Consider the following 18,662-nt stretch of genomic DNA (forward strand, 5'->3'; position numbering starts at 1 on the left):
TTTGTAAAACATAGAGAGAGTCCTCAGTTACGAGTGCACATGTCAACCACCACTGAAAAATTGTACTAGCATGAAAATGTACTTAAATAACACACTTTTATATAGTATTAGGTGTTCAAGCGTGTATAAAGTAACATCCTTGGACTATCCTTCTATGCTTGTGGCAAGTATATAACAAAACGTGTCAACCCATCTTCAAGCGCTCAAATGCTCTGTAAAATTTCAGATCCATTCATCTGCGACTAGTGCAAACTTCCGAATTGCTTCTCTGTAATTTGCAAAGTTGGCCAAATAATGCTGTTAGCTTAACAGAAAATACAGCGCTCAAGTTTGAGCATTGTATTTTCTGTTAAGCTGACAGCTTTGTTTGGCCAACTTTGCAACTCACATACCATCTGGTGATCATGGGATGCTAGATGATCCTGCTAGCAACATCAAGCACTTCCCAGGCCTAGTATGCTCTCCATGGGTTTATTTACTAGAACAGCTCTCCCTATAGAGAATGTAGGATCCCCTTATTTCTAGGTGATTCAGCTGGGTTTCCTAATTAGTGACCTAACAATTGCACTACCCATTTGATTAAATCCATTTCTTCTGTCTAGGAAAGTCTGTATTGCACCAGTGCAAGTAAATGTTTCATGTCACTTTTTTTTCCTTCATAACCACCACAGTGCCAGTGCCTTTTCCCATAAGCTCTTGTGGTTCTGTGGCTCTAGTAATTACTATTCCTTCCTTCCTTCTACCCTGTCCTTCCTGATTATATTATACAGCACAGTATATTCAGCATTCCACATCTCCATGACCTCTACTATATCCATATCCCTGATGATCCTAGTTTAAAGCCTCCTTAAGTAGGTTACTAAGTTTTTGGTTTTTTTTTGTGGAAGGTGAATCTTTCCTTTTCTGATGGGGAGATTGAGACTTGCATACTGCCTTTTTGTGGTTACACCATTCAAAGTGGTTTACATGTATACAGGTACTTAATTTGGAGAATTAAGTGACTTGTCCAGGGTCACAAGGAGAGCAGTGCTGGGATTTGAACTGACTATATCAGGTTGCTGAGGCAGCTCTGGGAAAACCATTCTGTGATCCAAAAAGCCAAAATGCACTGGCATTGTCCATACAACCATAAATTCATCTCCACAATGAGAGCTGCTCAACTTTAGTTCTCCCTGTTAAGGGTGAAGACCTAGGAGAACATCACCTGTACACTTTTTATTTTACATTCAAGTGAGTATCCAGCAGCATATTTCATACCAGCATGGACTGATAATGGTAGACTTTAGTTTAGTTTATTTAAAATTTGATATACTGCCTAATTCAAACAGGATAAAAGCTGTTTACAGCTCTTTAAAAACTTAATATAGAAAAGTACGCTATTATAAAGATAGGAAAGAATTTATCAAAAGAAATAGACAAAATCATACATTCAGCTCCCTGCACTTCTGTGCACTAATATATCTTCTGCTTATTGTATTGAATTTTAAAATTTGATTCAATGTCTTCAATTTTTTTTAACTTTCTCTGTAAGATCTTGGATATTGGTACTAGGCAAGCACACCTCCCAGGACATGTCTGGCTGGTAGATGCATAGACTGCAGAATGGCTTCACTAAATTTTTTTTCCACAACAGCATTGGTACTAGATCATCGGTATGTGTCACATTAGGATAAAACTTATTAATAAACATTGCACTGTAATCATTGTTTATACTATCTTAGAGTTATCATTGAACTGTTTCTATTGAACTATTTTGTTCAGTTTTACCTTCGATAGATCAGTGTTATGATCACATATAATCTGTACTAGCACTGAATACAGAGAATGCTGGAGTTATACATAAGGAACAATTTGATTTCACAGGGCAAGAGATGGGTTTTTGTGCCCTATTTATCCACCTGATGCTGTGTTTGTGGTTAGATAAGAAGGAGTTTAGAGGATTTGTATTTTCTTTTCTCTTTCTGAAGTTTTTGGTTTTTTTTTAAATTTTAAATTAACAACTCTAAGAATGAAGCTGTTCTAGTTGAGATCAGTAAAGTGTATTTCAATATATTAGAATGTATGTTATGATTATGGTTACATCTATGCTGCTTTATATGCACAATGATATGTCATTACATGTATGGGTCCTATGTAACTTGCGATCATATATAACTTAGCATATGTATTGAATTAATGTCAATGGCCTCATCCATCCTATTACATTTTCTGAAGAAAACTAAAGCAAATGTTTGCAAGCTACAGAAAACTTATCTTAGTGGTAGGAAATCTAGTAAATTGCAGGGAGGTCGGATTACACACACTTTTTATTCTCCTGCCATGAATAAAAAAATAGGGGTTACTAACCTGATTAGAAACACTGTCACTGTTCAAATCAAGAATCATTAGGCCGATACAAAAGGCAGATGGATTTTGCTGAGTTTATCTATTGGCAATATAGAATTTTCTGTGTTTAAATATTTATTCAAACACAACAACAAAGGTGACCAATTGGTGTTCAGTCTCTTATTAAGATGAACTACACACAATCGTGTTTTAGCCCACAAAGGGCCAGCCTTGGGAGTCTTTTTATAATCAAATTGTACAAAACTCCACCAAAATTCAGCACATTCAACAGAAAACTGCAGCTCAAGTGACTGGAGTCTGCTGCTGCCTGTCTTCTATTGAATGTGCTGAATTTTGTTGGAGTTTTGTACGATTTGATTATAAAAAGACTCCCGAGGCTGGCCCTTTGTGGGCTGAAACACGATTGTGTGTAGTTCATCTGAATAAGAGACTGAACACCAATTGGTCACCTTTGTTGTTGTGTTTGCTGTTCATGGTGTGAAGGCAGTTTCTCCTGTTTGTTTCCAAGTATTTAAATATTTATGCACCATCTATTGCAGCCGCAGATTTTTTTTTTTTTTTTTTCAAACTATCTATAAAAATGTGCTTGATAAGGCTCTTCCTAATCTCATAATAGCTGGAGATTTTAATCGTATTATGGGCAGGGAGGCCTATTCAGTCTATCTGCACTAACATTCCCAGGGTCAGAATTGTTTAATATAATATCCCATAGCCTTTTGCTGACACTCTGGTTAGGCCTTCACAAATGCTAACAGCCAGCAAACAGTAATGTAATGTTGACAAGAGGCTGTAGTTTCTTTATCACTATTCCTTCTAAGCTTAGCAGGACTCTTCCACCTAAGTCTGTTCAGTGGGTGCTGCTGTTTCACTTTCACATTTTCAGTAGTGAGGGACAGGCATGGTCTGCAGGACTCCAGGGAACCTGCCTGTCTCTAGCCATTGAAAACACACTATTGAAGCACCACCTGCCACTGGCAGCAGTGCATAAGAGCTGCTTTACTGGGTCAGACCAATGGTCCATCTAGTCCGGTGTCCTGTCTTTACGGTGACCAATACAGGTCACAAGTACCTGGCAAAACCCCAAATAGTAGCAACATTCCATGCTACAGATCCAGGGCAGGCAGTGACTTCCCCCATGTCTGTCTCAATAGCAGACTAGGGGGGGGGAGTTCAAATGTGTTTATTGGTTTTCAAAGACAACACAATACACAAAATATATTCAGTAAGAAATGCAATGAGATTAAATGACAAGCCATGAAGATGAGAATCAAAAACTGACAATATTAAACATCATAACCATTATAATAATAGTGAGGTACCAAAAGACCTCAAAGCAGAGTGTAACATAATCCCGGAGAGGAGGATGGAGTAAAAGTGAGAAAGAAAAGAAAGACGAGATATAGAGAGATAAGGAGAAGGAGAGAGAGGAAGAAAGACAAGAAGGGAGTGGGGCGGGCATCAGCATCCACACAATGTTGTATGTCAAAATGGAGAATACAGGAAATCATATTGGGGTCCTCGGGAATGTCAGCAGTTAAGGAGAGAAATGTTGTATAGGTTCCCAAATACGAGATATGGTCAGAGATCTATTAGAGTATTCAGCCGCTTTAATCTCATAAAGATGAACCATGAGTACAGTATTCCACCAGAACACAATATTAAGGGTATTGGCAGATTTCCAGTTGTGGAGGATCATCTGAATCGTAAGAGCAATCAATATGTTAAGAAGAGAATGTTGACTAGAGGTGAGTGGGTCCAAGACCGCTAGATCTCTAAAGAGAAGGATGTCAAAAGTAAAATCAGATGTAATAGGTAATAAGCGCCGAATAATACCCCAGACCTTGGTCCAGAATGAGATAATAATAGGACAGGCATAAATCATATGATAAAGATCCCCCAATTCAGCGGAGCAATGCCAACAAAGGTTGGAATCCCTAAGGCCAGCGCAAAACATTTTGTGAGGTGTCCAAAAGACTTGATATGCTAAAAAGTATAGAGATTGTGATAAACTTGCAGAGGTGGTGGGTCGAACAGTTTTACTGAAGTACCAATCCCAATCTTTATCGAAACCATGCCAAGTAACAAAGGATGCCCAAGCATCTGTGGTCCTAATAGATCTAGGAAAGAGATGCGATCTGAGCTCTTTATAAAAAAGAGAGGTCGTGTGTCCTAGGAGAAATCCTTGCTGAGATAAGGTGAGGAAGTGGGAGACTTGAGAGAAGGAGAAAATGGAGGGAGAGCATTTCTTCAAGCAATGAGAAAGTTGAAGCCAATGAAAAAATTCCGAAGGAGGAAGATTGAATTTATCCATAATCTGAGAGAAGGACAGGAGAGTATCCTTATTCATAACGTGATCTAAGGTCCATACTCCTCTATCAATCCAGGAATGCCAATGAATAAAACAATTATCTATATTAAATAAGGAGTTGTACCATAGGGGAGCAGATAAGGTACATCTTCTGTCCGATTTGGAAAAATCATCAAAATATCGTATTGCCTGAAGGGTCGCAAAAATGGAGACAGATTTACAAGGGAGAGTAGAAGGAGAAATATATGGTAAGCAAGATAAGGGAATAGGTTTAACAAGATGTTGTTCGATACGAATCCAAGCCGCGTGATCATTTTTTAGATCCAAATCTTGAATCCAAATGGAGCTGTAACGAAGTAGCGCTGCGATATGATAAAGAAAGAAATCAGGAAATCCCATACCCCCATCCTCCTTGGAAGATTTAAGAATTTTCAGTGATATACGAGGGGGTTTTTTGCACCAAAGATATTCCGATAATTTGCTCTCCATAGATTTATAAAAAGCTTTTGGAGCTAGTCTGGGCAACATGGAGAGATAGTAATTGATAATCGGGGAAATGGTCATTTTGATGGCTTCCAGCCGCCCCCACCATGTCACAGAGAGAGGTGACCATCTCTTTAAAAGGGCATCCACTTTGGCAGTAATAGCTAGTAAATTGATAGACATCATAGTATCAACATCCTGATGAAAGAGAGTTCCAAGGTATTTTAGAGAAGAACCGGCCCAACGAAAAGAAACTGGGCCGCAATCAGATAAAGAAGTAGCATCGTTAAGGGGAAGAATTTCAGATTTATCCCAATTAATATGGTATCCTGAACCAGAGAAGAAGTCAGAAACCAATTGAAGTAAAATAGGGATGGAAGAAGCAGGTTTAGAGAGGAATACAAGTAAGTCATCAGCATAGGCCAGAGTTTTAACCTGTAAAGAACCTACCTGAACACCCAGTAGATGCGGATGTTGACGGATAGCCAGTAAAAGAGGTTCAAGAGCTAAATTGAAAAGAAGGGGGGATAGAGGGCACCCCTGGCGTGTACCTCTGTGAAGGTGAACTAGAGAAGATAAAGAATCATTGATCCACAACCTAGAGAAAGGTTTGGTATAGAGGAGCTGTACCCACTGTACAAAGTCCGACCCACAACCGAACCATGATAAGGAGGAGAATAAATGATTCCACTCAACCATATCGAACGCTTTCTCCGCGTCTAGGGATATCGCAATCAGAGGATCGGAAGAAGAGCGAGCCAAATCTAGAATAGCGTTAAAAGTGCGTGCATTATCACCAATAAAGCGGTTACGCATAAATCCAACTTGATCCGGATGAATAAGGAGACCAAGAATTTTATCTAAGCGAAGAGCCAGGATTTTCGCCAGGATCTTACAGTCTGTATTTAACAACGAAATGGGTCTGTAGTTGGCTACATTAGTGTCATCTCTCCCAGTTTTGGGAAGAACAATGATATGAGCCTCCGTAAAATTTCCTTGGTCATTTGGTGAAGAAAAGAGGTAATCGTATAGGCGTTTTAATAGAGGCGCGAGATCGGTAGCAAAAGTTTTATAAAATTCGATTGGAAAGCCATCTGGACCTGGGGATTTGTGTGAAGAGAGTGATTTGATGGCTTTCAAAATCTCCACTTCCGAGATAGGGGCCCCAAGGCAAGAGGCTTGAGAATGTGATAAGGATGGATGCGAGACATTTTGGAAAAAGGAAGTACTGGACTCTGTAGAAGCACTCGCGGAGGAGGAGTAGAGCGTCTCGTAAAAGGAAGTGAAAATTTGGGAGATAGAGGTATCATCTGTAGCCAAAGAGCCATCGTTCTTCTTTAGAGCAGCCACTCGTGAACGTTGCTTTCTATTAGCCAGATAGCGAGCTAAAGAGCGCCCAGCTTTGTTAGCTGAGACATATGTGCCAGTTTTAGAGAGAAGAAAATCTTGTTGCGCTTTAAGGCGAGAAAGCAAATTATATTCAACTCTCTTCTGAATTAAATCCGAAGAAACATAAGCTAGATCAGTATTAACTTGTTGTTTTTCCAATGCGGAAATATTTTGTTCTAATGAGACCAGTTTAGAGGAATCCGATTTCCTTTTCCACGCTAGAAAGCTGATCACCTCTCCTCTAAGGCTCGCCTTAAAAGCCTCCCAAACAGTATTAAAGGAGGGAGTAGAGGGAATATTATCGATAAAGAAGTTAGAGATGAAATAATGAAGTTTATCTTGAAATGTGGGTTCTGTAAGAAGTGAAGTATTGAGGCGCCATATACGTTTAGGAAGAGTATGTTGCATTTCAATGTGGAGTCCAATAGGAGCATGATCAGACAATATGATAGGATGTATAGTGGAGGCACGAACCTGAGGGAGTAGAGATTTGGATATAAGAAAGAAGTCGATTCTTGAGAAAGACCTATGAGGAACAGAATGAAATGTAAAAGAGCGCTCATCGGAATGTAAAAGTCTCCAAGGGTCGCAGAGACCGAGGTCGGCGATGACATGATGAAGTTCAGTCCACATCTTAGAGATACGAAAGGGAGATGGAGATTGTCTATCTTTGAGGGGATCCAGTGGAAGGTTAAAGTCACCGCCAATTATCAGAGGATGTTCAGAAAGGTTCAAAAGAGTGTCTCGTAAAGTGGACATGAAAGAAAGAGTATCAATGTTGGGCGCATAAAGGTTGAGAAGAGAAAGCTTCATATCTCTTATGAGTACGGTAGCAGCTATCCACCGACCCTCAAGATCCGAAGATTGATGAAGGATACTGGCCTGAAGAGATGATTTGAGCAAGATGGATACCCCTCTTTTCTTATGATAAGCCGGAGAGAATAAGTGGGTGGAAAATCCAGGGATCTTGAGTAGGGAACAGTCTTTAGAATTAAGATGAGTCTCCTGTAAAAAAAGAATGTCATAATTTTTCAATTTAAGATAATCCATAATTTTCTTACATTTCAATGATTGATTTATACCGTTGACATTCCATGAGGTAAACTTAATGGACGCCATAATAGAATATAAGGAAATGTATGGAATATACATCATCGAAGGGGATGCCCGCCCCTAGAAAAAACAGGGAAAAGGAGAGAAAAAAAGAGAAGTCCCAAAGGTGAGTATAGGTCAGGAACCAGCTCCAGGAGAAGGGGGAGGGAGCAGCGAGAGCCAGTTTGTCAAAGAAGCAGCGGCGAGGCAACAAGCCACCCACTATTAATACAAATAAGGAAACACTAATACCAACGATGGTAATTAAAAGTGAAACAGCATAATAAACAGTAGTATGAAAGTTATTAATTCTTAACCATGTAATTATGTAAAAGAACAGAGTACATACCAGCAATGGTAAATATGAGAATGGTATACCTTCCAACCTTGGAAGGTAAGGTAACAGTCAAATAAGCACATAAAAGGGAAAAGCAGTTGGACGTTGCAAAAGGGGAATGATTCATGTGGTATAGGACAAAAGAGATACATAAGCAAGGGGGATTGGAGGGAAAGCAACTAGTATAACAATGAACCAAACAATCACTAGAGACAGTCCCTGCATATAAAAACAGATCTAACATTGGTATAGATAACAATCCCACCATACATGAAAAATAATAGTGAGACATGAAAAGGAGTGAGAGAACAGTCCATCAACGTAATGGATTCAGAGGAAAACATTCAGGAACAATTGATAGATATGCATATACAGAAGAAATAGCATAATCTAAGATAAAGAACATATCACTCTGTAAATTAGAAGACTGTCGCAGTAAAATAAAAGGATAATAGGGGGACAAAAGGAACAAGGCAACAGATGAAATCCATCAATTGTATAGGATACAGTTAAGCAGAGGAAAGCACTAAGCCTTAGTTCATAACAGATGCTGACAATTCATTATGCTAAAAGTGCGTTAGGGTCATAGTAATAAGAAGAAATTCATCAAACAAGCAATGCATAAAAAGCGAAGTCCAAATTCATAGTATAATAGGCAGTTCAACAGGGTAATAATAAAACAGAAACAAGACACAAACGTACAATTCGTCAAGCAAAATGGGTATAGTAGATCAGGAAAAATATCAAAGCATGAATTCATGTTATTACTACCATTGCATTGTAGTTTTAGGGAGTAAATTAGAAAAATGGTGCAGTAGAATATAGGAACTGTAATAATAAAATCAATCGAGCAGTGTACAAGTAATCAGAAGTAAAATTCATCAGATGTATAGAATATAGTTAATCGGAGGAAAGAGCCAAGCCCTAATTCATAATAAATGCTAAACAATTCATTGTACCAAAAAAAAAAAAAAAAAAATGTATTGGGGTCATAGTAATATGAGGAAATTCATCAATCTAGCAGGGTACAGTTAATCAGATCATAGAGCTAAGCCTCGATTCATATTAAGACGGACAATTCATAAGGGCAATAAGACAGTAGAAATAGGACACAAACATACAAATCATCGAAACAAATCAGTAATAGTTAATCAGGAAGAATATTTAAGCGTGAATTCATACTTTAACTAATTGTACAGTGTAGTACGAGGGTAGCAGAAGTGTAACAGAATGTTAATCCTCAAACAAGCTGGGTATATTTGATCGACGAGAGGATCTAAGCTAAAATTCATAATTCAAGTAAGTCAGTTGCAGTAAATCAGAAAGAAGGTCATAAAGTAAAATCAGTAGATTATAGACAGTTCATTACGAGGAAGAACAGCACATGAACAAGACAATGGGGAAGAAAGACGCAGTCGTAACCACAGAAAGTTGATAACATTTCATAAGGTGAACAAAAAGGTAGAGAGTGTAAACATTATAGAACGAAATATAGAAGCAGCACATTGAGAAGAAAAATGGCGCAGCATGTATACAGATCACAGTACACCAACATAACACGAGGAGGCATGCGGTAATGGAATAGGAAAAGAGACACTAGCGGGTCAATATAGTATAATTGAGCTACGCTAGCATCAGGGAGAGATCAAAGAGAGTAATGAGGACATATGTAAGGAAAATACTGTAATTAAGAAAAAAAATAAGCAATTTAATAGGAGGGGAAGATTCGCTAAGATAAGAGATAGAAAACAGTAAAGTTAAAAAGAAAAAAGAAAAAAGGGAGGAGGGAAAATAAGCGGGGGTCGGAAGACAGGAAGGGGAACCTGTTTAATAATAATGAATCCGTACATATAAAAGAAGGGAAGTATATTGTTGATGGAGCGAAGAGTGAAAGTCAAAAAAGAAGTCCCAAGAGAGAGCCAGTCATCGAAAATTCTGTTGCACACGTATGCTGTGGGAATGCATCTTCAAAAACAGGATAGGTAAGGGTTGTGGCGGCAGGAGAACACAGTTCACCCCATTTTCGTTTGATGAATCCATGATCGCAAGACTTCAGGGTCGGAATAGTTATCAGTTTTGTTACGATAAGTCACTCTGAGCCGGGCCGGATAAAAGAGGCCGTATTGTGCACCCAAGTCTTTGAGATCCTGGCGCAGGGCAAGGAAGGCTTTGCGCTTCGCGGCAGTTGCAGGGGCAAGATCCGGAACGATGATTATTTTTCTGCCCTGGTAGAGCATCGAAGCCTTTGCTTTAGCGGTTGTCAGGAGCTGCAATGCCTGTTGGAAACGTAGCACCTTAACTATGATGGGACGAGGGTGTCTGGCACCTTGTTGAGGGGTAGAGGGAGAGTGGTGAGCCCGCTCGAGCTCCAGTGCAGGATTGAGATCAAGTTCCAAGAATTTAGGAAGCCAGGATGTTATAAATGAGAGTGTATCTTTACCCTCGGCCCCCTCCGGTACCCCAAGAATACGTAAGTTGGATCTTCGGCTACGATTAGCCATATCTTCAAGCTCCGTCGAAAGTTTCAAAATGGCCGCGGAGTTAGCACGAATCGTTGGGACTTCGTTCTCCACTGCCGAAACTCTGGTAGCCAGGAGGTCAAAATGCTGTTGTGAGGCGGCTAGTTGTGAGTGGATAGTTTCAAGTTCTGAACGCATATCTTTTGATATGTCAAGATGAGTTTTCATCAACGATTTGATTTGTTGTAATTCTGTCAGGACCAGGTCACTCTCTTCCACGAGGTCTGAGACAGAGTTGTTCTTGTCCAGGGAAGGTGGAGCAGACTTGAGGCGTTTATTCGATGGTAGAGCCTCTGTTTTGGTTTTTTTTGTAGCCATAATATCTGGGATGCACTGCAAAGTAATTCACTGTAGGTAGAAAGATCAAAATAGCAGTCGGTGTCAGCGAGATAGAGCGATTATCCGAACAGGAAGTGGGAGCAAGAAGCTCACGCAGCCATGCTGTCTAAGCCCAAACCAGAAGCCCTCAATAGCAGACTATGAACTTTTCCTCCATGAACTTGTTCAAACTTTTATTTTAAATCCATCTACATTAACTGCTGTTACCACATTCTCTGGCAATAAGTTCCAGAGCTAGCTACTGTGATTTTTTGCTCCATAAGATGCACCTGACCATAAGACGCATCCTAGATTTAGAGGAGGAAAACAAGAAAAAAAACATTCTGAATCAAATTCTCCCTGCCAGGCTCTGCACCCAACCCCCACACTCCTTTCCAAGCTCTGCACCCTGTCATCCCTCCCTACCAGGCTCTGTACCCTGTCCCCCCTCTGGTGGTCTAGTGGTAGGCTGGGACAGGAGGGATCTATCCCTCCTGACTAACAATTTTTCACACACCCCCAGTATCTTTTTAAATCATCCCCCAGTACCTTTTTAAATCATCCCCCCGTACCCCCCAGCACTTTTATGGTAAACAGTTTTTGATTGATGATAAAGAAAACCAAACAGCATGATAAACAATAAAGTATACAACTGCCAGAAACTGAAACAACAACTGGTAAATAAAGATATCATCATTAATGCAGAGAAACCTCCCCCCCTCTGTCAGCTCCCTCCCCCATGCCCCTTGCAGTGACTTGGGTATTGCCCTCAAAGAAGATCCAACCCAGCGTCCCAGGGCCTTTGACTCTTATAGGCCCAAAATACGGTCACCCACCCAGCCCTATAGGAATCCCCCACCCAGCCCTATAGGAATCCCCCCCCCCAGTACTTTTAAATCATCCCCCCATACCCCCAGTACTTTTTAAAAATACCCCCTCCCCGTTGCCGCCCCCCTTTTAAAACACCCTCCTGGCTGCCGCCGCTTTAGTACCTGATGGTCCAGTGTGTTTCCCTCCCTCGCTAGCGGTGCACAGGTGTGGAAACTAGAAGCAAGCTTTCCATGCTTGTGCGTCGCAAGCCAGGGAGAGAAACACACTGGACCACCAGGTACTATAGCGGTGGCGGCCGGAAGGGACTGTTTTAAAAGTACTGGGAGATATGGGGGGGGATGATTTAAAAGTACTGGGGGGGGATTCCTAGAGGGCTGGGTGCCCGTATTTTGGGCACCAGGTACTATGGCAGCGGGTGGAAGGGTGTTTTAAAAAGTGTGGCAGCGGCATGTTTTAAAAGTTGGGGGAGGGGGTGTCTTAAAACAATGTGGGGGGGTTAAAAAAATTGTATCTTCACTCCATAAGACACACCGAGATTTCCACCCACTTTTGGGTGGAAAAAAGTGCGTCTTATGGAGCTAAAAATATGGTATTCTCTGAGTGAAAAAATATTTCCTCCTATTGGTTTTAAAAGTATTTTCATGTAACTTTGTGTGTCCTTTAGTCTTCGTAATTTTTGATGAAGTAAATATTGATTTACTTGTGTCTGTTCTACACCAGGATTTTGTAGACTTCAATCATATTTCCCCTCAGCCGTCTCTTTTCCAAACTGAAGAGCCCTAACCTCTCCAGTCTTTCCTCATACGAGAGTAATATGTGCTTATAAGATAATTATAGTAGAATATTTTATTTTTCTTAATGCAAGGCTCTCCTGAAGATGCTGGCATATTACCACGATCGCTTGATTTAATTTTTAATTGTATAAATGGAAGGCTCTATTTGAAAAATAATTTGAAGCCTCATCTGAGCAGTGATATTATGAAGATGGATTTTGGCCAAGTTGAGCATGAGGAAGCAATAAAAACTGCACTTCTTTCTAATCTCAAGGAGGTAAGAATAAGTTATCATGCTTATATAAATAGAAATTTATCTAATCAGATTTGTGAATCGCTTTGTGCCTATAAAAGGTTCTAGGTGATTTACAATTAGACAAGAGCCACCCATGCAACATGGTGAACTTACAGAAGAAGCTGATATAACATTTTACAAACTAAGACAAGGCAAGCGAGAGGCTTGCGGGAGAGCCAATGGAGGTAGGATAGTAAAAGTCAACCTCCATGTAGTCTGCGCTGTCTGCACTAGTGCTGCCCAATTCAGGAAAAAAAATTTCAATTCGATTCAGCCCATTGAATCGATGATTCGATTCGATTTTCCTGCCCAATTGGGTTTTTTTTTCCAATCATCCTGGTGGGTTTATTTTATAGCCTCTTCACCCCCTTTGCCTTCTCCTAACCACACTGGCGCTGTGGTGTAAACAAAATAAACAAACAAAAAAGACTTTTCCTCTCTCAATCCTAGCTCACGTTTGCGGTCTATCATCAGCTCTGGCAGGATACATGTTTCAAATATGACATATTGTAATCACAAAACAGAAAATAAAATTAGTTTTTCTACCTCTTGTTGTCTGGCCATTATTCAAATCTTGTTGGTCCCAGGCTCTGGTTGTCTTCTGATAACCTGCTTGCCAGGGTCTCCTTCTTTCTTCTTTCTCCGTGCTAACCATCCATCTGCCATCTCAGTCCTTCCCTTCCGTTTCCCTTCCCTCCCCTGGAGGTCTGGCATCTTTTCTTTTTTTTAATCTCCCTCCCCAGATCCACCTTTTCTTAACTACCCTTTCATCCACCATCTCTCCCTTTCTTTCCCAACTACCCTCCTATCCAGTATCTCTATCTCCCCTCCACACCATCCCTTGTGTCCAACTTCTCTCCCTTTCTGTTCCTTCCCTCTCTAAATCCCATTGTCTACCATCTCTCTCCCACTCCTCTGTTTTTAGACCCATTATTTCTTCCCCCCAAAGTCTGGCATATACACGTCTCTTTGAACCCCCCTCCCTCCGTGTAATTTTACACCAGGGCCCCCCTGAAGGCCTGTGCCACCATCCCTGAAGGTCTGCCCCCCCTTGTAGGCCTGTACCCCCATGCCCAGGCTATCCCACCATGCTCTGCCCGCATGTACCCATTTTCTTATTTACTTCTTTTCCCTTCTTGCTTCTCTACTTCTTCTCTTCACTGTTCTCTTTCTTTTCCCTTTCTCCCACCAGACCTTTTTCTCTGCTCATTCCATCCCTCTCTCCAAATACTCTTTATCCTCTTTCCAACCCTATATTTCTCTCTCTGTCTCCTTTCTCATTCCAATCCTTCATTCATTACTTTTCACTCCTTGCCTCCTTCCCCTCAGCTCTCCTCTCAGGCTGCCTAGACTTGATCTCTTTTTTTTTTTTTTTTTTTTAAATCATGCAGCAGTCTGATGGCAGCAGAAGAAATGCTGTGCTGCTGTGGGTTCAGTCATGGCCTCCCTTCCTCCCCCCGAAGCCTGCCTGCCTTCCCCCAAGCCGACCTGCCACTGATTCAGCCTCCCGCCACTCGCCCGCAGCCGCTGCTAGCTGAATCCATTTAACACACACCCCCCTGCTGCTGTCGCAACTCCAAAAGGGCCAGGTGCGTGCAGCGATTGCACCTGCCGGTCCATAAGCCTTCCCCCGACATCAATTCTGACAGAGAGAAGGCTTATGGGCCGGCGGCGTGCAATCGCTGCATGCGCCTGGCCCTTTTGGAGTTGCGGCAGCGAGCGGAATTAAATGGAGCCGGCGGGTGGATCGCAAGTAGGCATGGACCAACAGCAGCATTGTCTATCGAGGCATGCAGTCATCGTAGCAGCGCATTGACCCATCCTTTAATCCGGCCCTGGATGCGCGGGAGGCTAGGGGAGAAACCAGCACTTCCCGACTGACCCTCCCCCATCGCCTTCAAAAGCAGAAGTGGTAGCGGCCGGCCAGCAAGAGGTAGCGCTGCTGCTCTCGCTTTAGGAGGGGGAGGGTTAGTAAGCGAATCGGGAGGCTGATTTTTCTTTGTTGTTGTTTTTGAATCGATTCACCCAAAGTGAATCGGTGAATCAATTTGAATCGTGAATCGTGCAGTACTAGTCTGCACTGCCTGAGCATTTGCAGATCCCTGCCTCATTTTGTTCTGCTATTCAGTGACCTTGTCCTCTTATTTAGTGCTGCCAAATATACAAGCGTACCTCACCCACAGAACTGACACTTCTGTTTAGTTTGTCTGGTCAAGAGTACATCTCAAGGATGTGCCTCAATAAATAAAGTGCAACTTTTGTCCTTGTGTGGAATTCTGTGCAAATTCTGCAAATGTGGTGGTGCCAAATTCTCCCAGGAATAATCATTTTCAGAACTGCTGTTTCCACAGATGGTGCTGGATATACGTGAAGTATTTAACTCTACAGTGGCATGTAAAAGTAAGGCTGATCATAGGACTCAAAATATTGACTAGTAATATTTTTCAGTAGGTTTGTTTAGCTTTCCTAGCAGAGTTGATCTTGGCCTTTTCCTTCATGGAAGTTGAAACTAAATTTTTCCTTGTTTTGCAGATACTTAAATGTGATAGTGTACAAACCTTCACAGTTTATCCAATCTATCTTGTCATATTTGATAGTACTAGCTAACTCTAGCCAGAAGATTAAATCATAAGTTTTTTCCATTGTTTTTGAGTTGCCTAAGGTGGAGCTAATAAAATAGAAAAAATACACCCCAATTTTTAGCCAGCAGTAGTGAACATTTTGCTGCCTATCTCGAGTGTTATTCACTGATATTCAGGGCTGGGCCTTGTCCGTATATACTTGAATATAAGCTGAGATTTTTGGGTCCAAAAATGGGGGTCTTGGCTTATATCCGGGTCAGCACCCCTCCCTCCCCTGGACCTGTTGCAGGCCTCTGCTGGGCCTGCTGTAAGACCTGGTGGTCTAGCGGTGGGCTGGGACAAGAAGGATTCCTTCTGCCTCCTGTCCCAGCAGACTGTGACAACTTTTACCTCCCTCCTGCCTCCCCTGCATATCTTTCAATTCCCTGGTAGTCTAGCAGTGAACCAGGGCAGGAGCAATCTTCCTGCACTCCTGCTCCTTACAGCTAGTGGCTTTGCATGGAGCAGGAGTGCAGAAAGATTGCTCATGCCCGGTTCACCACTGAATCACCAAGGACTTGAAAGGTACATGGGGGAGGCCAGCCGGGACAGGAGGTGGGACTGATCCCTCCTGTCCCGGCCCACTGCTGGACTACCAGGTCTTACAGCAGGTTTAGTGGAGGTCTGCAAGGCATCGGGAGTGAGAGGGGGGACAGGGTGCAGAGCATGACGGGGGAGGGTATTTGAATATTAACACCTCCCCCACCCCATCTATAGTCAAGTCAACCTTTTTAGCTCCTTTTTTGGGGGAGGGAGGTTGCCTTTGTTTATATTTGGGTCGGCTTATATTTGAGTATATACAGTATTTTGTTTTGAGCTGACTAACACACAGCCAGCTAAGTCAATATGCCTTTGGCCACTTAGGTCAAACTGCTTAAAGATGGGACTTCTGTTTATGCTCTTGATTTCACTGACTTGTGCACTGAGGGGCTGAATATGGGCACTTAACCAGACAGCCCCTGGTAGCCATTTTTGAATTCAGCACTAACCAATAATTTTCAGTGAAGATAATGGTTTAAATGCTGCTGAAAATGACTGAATAGCTGCAAACAAGCTATTTATTTATTTATTCAGTTTTCTATACCGTTCTCCCCAGGGAGCTCAGAACAGCTTACATGAATTTATTCAGGTACTCAAGCATTTTTCCCTATCTCTCCTGGCTGGGCTCACAATCTATCTAATGTACCTGGGGCAATGGGAGGATTAAGTGACTTGCCCAGGGTCACAAGGAGCAGTGTGGGTTTGAACCCACAACCTTAGGGTGTTGAGGCTGTAGCTTTAACCACTACGCCACACTCTGTTGGTAGCTGTTTCTGGCCAGTTAAATAATTTCCAGTATCAGTTGGATAGTTCTTATGCCATTTGGTTCTTTAGATTCTTCATAATCCGGAGCAATTTTTTTGTGGAGAGGCTGTGTGAATCCATGAAAATATTAAGTTTTAGATTTTTTACTCTCTTTGTTTTTCTGGCAGAGCTTTAAGGGAGTTGAAGCTCTGTCTGGAGAACCATTAGTGTTGCATAAGAACAGGTATTGCTTTCAGATTACATTTTCAGCTCATAGGCTATTGGTGTTATCCATATACCATTCAGTCTTTGAAGAACAAAATTTTTTTGTTGCAAGTGAAATTTGAAATTGATTTTTGTATTGGAAAGCAAAGGGTAAAAATGCTTTCATTTACCACTTGATATAAATGTGTTGAAAAGAGGGTCATTGTACCAAGATGTTTGCAATGTAGAAGTCTGTGGATATATCATGTTTCATGTGGAACTTTTTAACATCTATATTCATTTTCTAAAGGAAACTGATCATAATGTGAAGGCTTCTACAAACCAGAGTAGTCTCAAGGATATGTCACATCTGGTGGGCCCTAACAATGTTTCACCCATGTGTGTGGCAGCTGATGAGCAGGGTAAAATGATTTCTTGGATGGAGCACATCTGCACTGTGGTGATGGGAATGGAGAAAGATGAAAATAGATGCTTTCCACAATGTATACACAAGGGGACAGCAGCAGCCTGAGATAAGCGGCATACATGAACCAAATTACATGTCAAGAATGACTTAGCCTCTTTCTCTTTTCCACCCTTCCTCAAACCAGATACCGTAATTAGATTTTGAAGTAGTCAAGTGTAAAGAGCATTCTGTAGTAGCACACAAAACAGCCCTGTACAAACTTTAAAAACACCCTTAGGTAAAAAGCTTAAACTGTACTGGTATATTTACTATTTTCTTCAAATATTTCTAGCATGACTCTTTTTTTAAAAAAAAAATTTTTAACATCAATGGTGATCTGTCTTACTGTTAAAATATTTCAAGTGCTTGACTCTGTTTGCTTGCTACAGAAGTATAACCTTACTAAGATGAATGATGGGCCCTTCTTTCTCATGGTCAGATTACTGTATAGACATAGCAGTATGCTAACTACTCTTTAAATTCAAGGTAAAAGTATTTATAGGGTCTAGTTTTATTTTCTAATGCTGTTCCTATAGAACAGGGGTAGACAATTCTGGTCCTCGAGAGCCGTAGCCAGGTCAGGTTTTCAGGATCTCCACAATGAATACGTACGAGATGGATTTGCATGCACTGCCTCCTTGATATGCAAATCTATCTCATGCATATTTATTGTTGATATCCTGAAAACCTGACCTGGCTCCGGCTCTCGAGGACCGGAATTGCCTACCCCTGCTATAGAAGAATGAACTGACTTATCATGGAGGAGAAGTAGCCTATTGGTTAGAAAATCTATTTGGCAACCAGGGAAGCAAAACCTGCTGCTGCTTGTGATTGAGAGCAAGTTATTTAACCTTCCATTGTTTCAGGGCTGGGGGAAGTACTTAGCATACTCAAATGTAACTCACCTTGAGCTACTACTGTATAGCAAAAGATATGACCTATATCCAAAAATAAGTCGATTGTTGGGGTCGTGAAAATTCTGCACACTAAACTCACTACAACCATCATTGCATAAGGTCTCTTTAATTTTATTTATTTTATCTAGCATCTTGTGATGCTAAAGTAATTGATATAGTCGGATCATCCAAAGGACTAAAACTAAAAAGGGGTAAAAGGTCATGGATTGGATCTACCACTTTCTGTGGAACAATTGGTGGTGTACTTACAATATTATGAGCAGGTACTTTTTTCTCTGTCCCTGAGGGGCTCATAGTCTAAGGGCTCCTTTTACTAAGGTGCGCTAGGGCTTTAACGCACGGAATAGCACGCGCGCCATTAACGCTGGCATTAGTTCTAGAAGCGTAGCGCACGGTAATTTCCTGCATGCGCTAAAAACGCTAGCACACCTTAGTAAAAGGAGCCCTAAGTTTTTTGGGTTTTTTTTGTTGTTGGTTTT

The 18,662-nt window shown here is 41.3% G+C and overlaps 1 protein-coding gene across 5 annotated transcripts in view; it reads left to right on the forward strand.

Moving 5' to 3' along the window:
• Positions 1–18,662, forward strand: part of LOC117355711 (kinesin-like protein KIF20A) — a 104,055-nt gene that overhangs the window by 32,603 nt on the left and 52,790 nt on the right. For all 5 annotated transcript variants that reach the window (XM_033934661.1, XM_033934659.1, XM_033934658.1 and 2 more), the window contains 2 exons: positions 12,489–12,673; positions 17,111–17,222. In XM_033934661.1, the coding sequence (XP_033790552.1) occupies positions 12,489–12,673; positions 17,111–17,222 (297 nt within the window). The remainder of the gene's footprint in view (positions 1–12,488; positions 12,674–17,110; positions 17,223–18,662) is intronic.

Source organism: Geotrypetes seraphini, chromosome 2 (assembly GCF_902459505.1).
Source record: "Geotrypetes seraphini chromosome 2, aGeoSer1.1, whole genome shotgun sequence".
In the NCBI taxonomy this organism is placed as follows: Eukaryota; Metazoa; Chordata; class Amphibia; order Gymnophiona; family Dermophiidae; genus Geotrypetes; species Geotrypetes seraphini.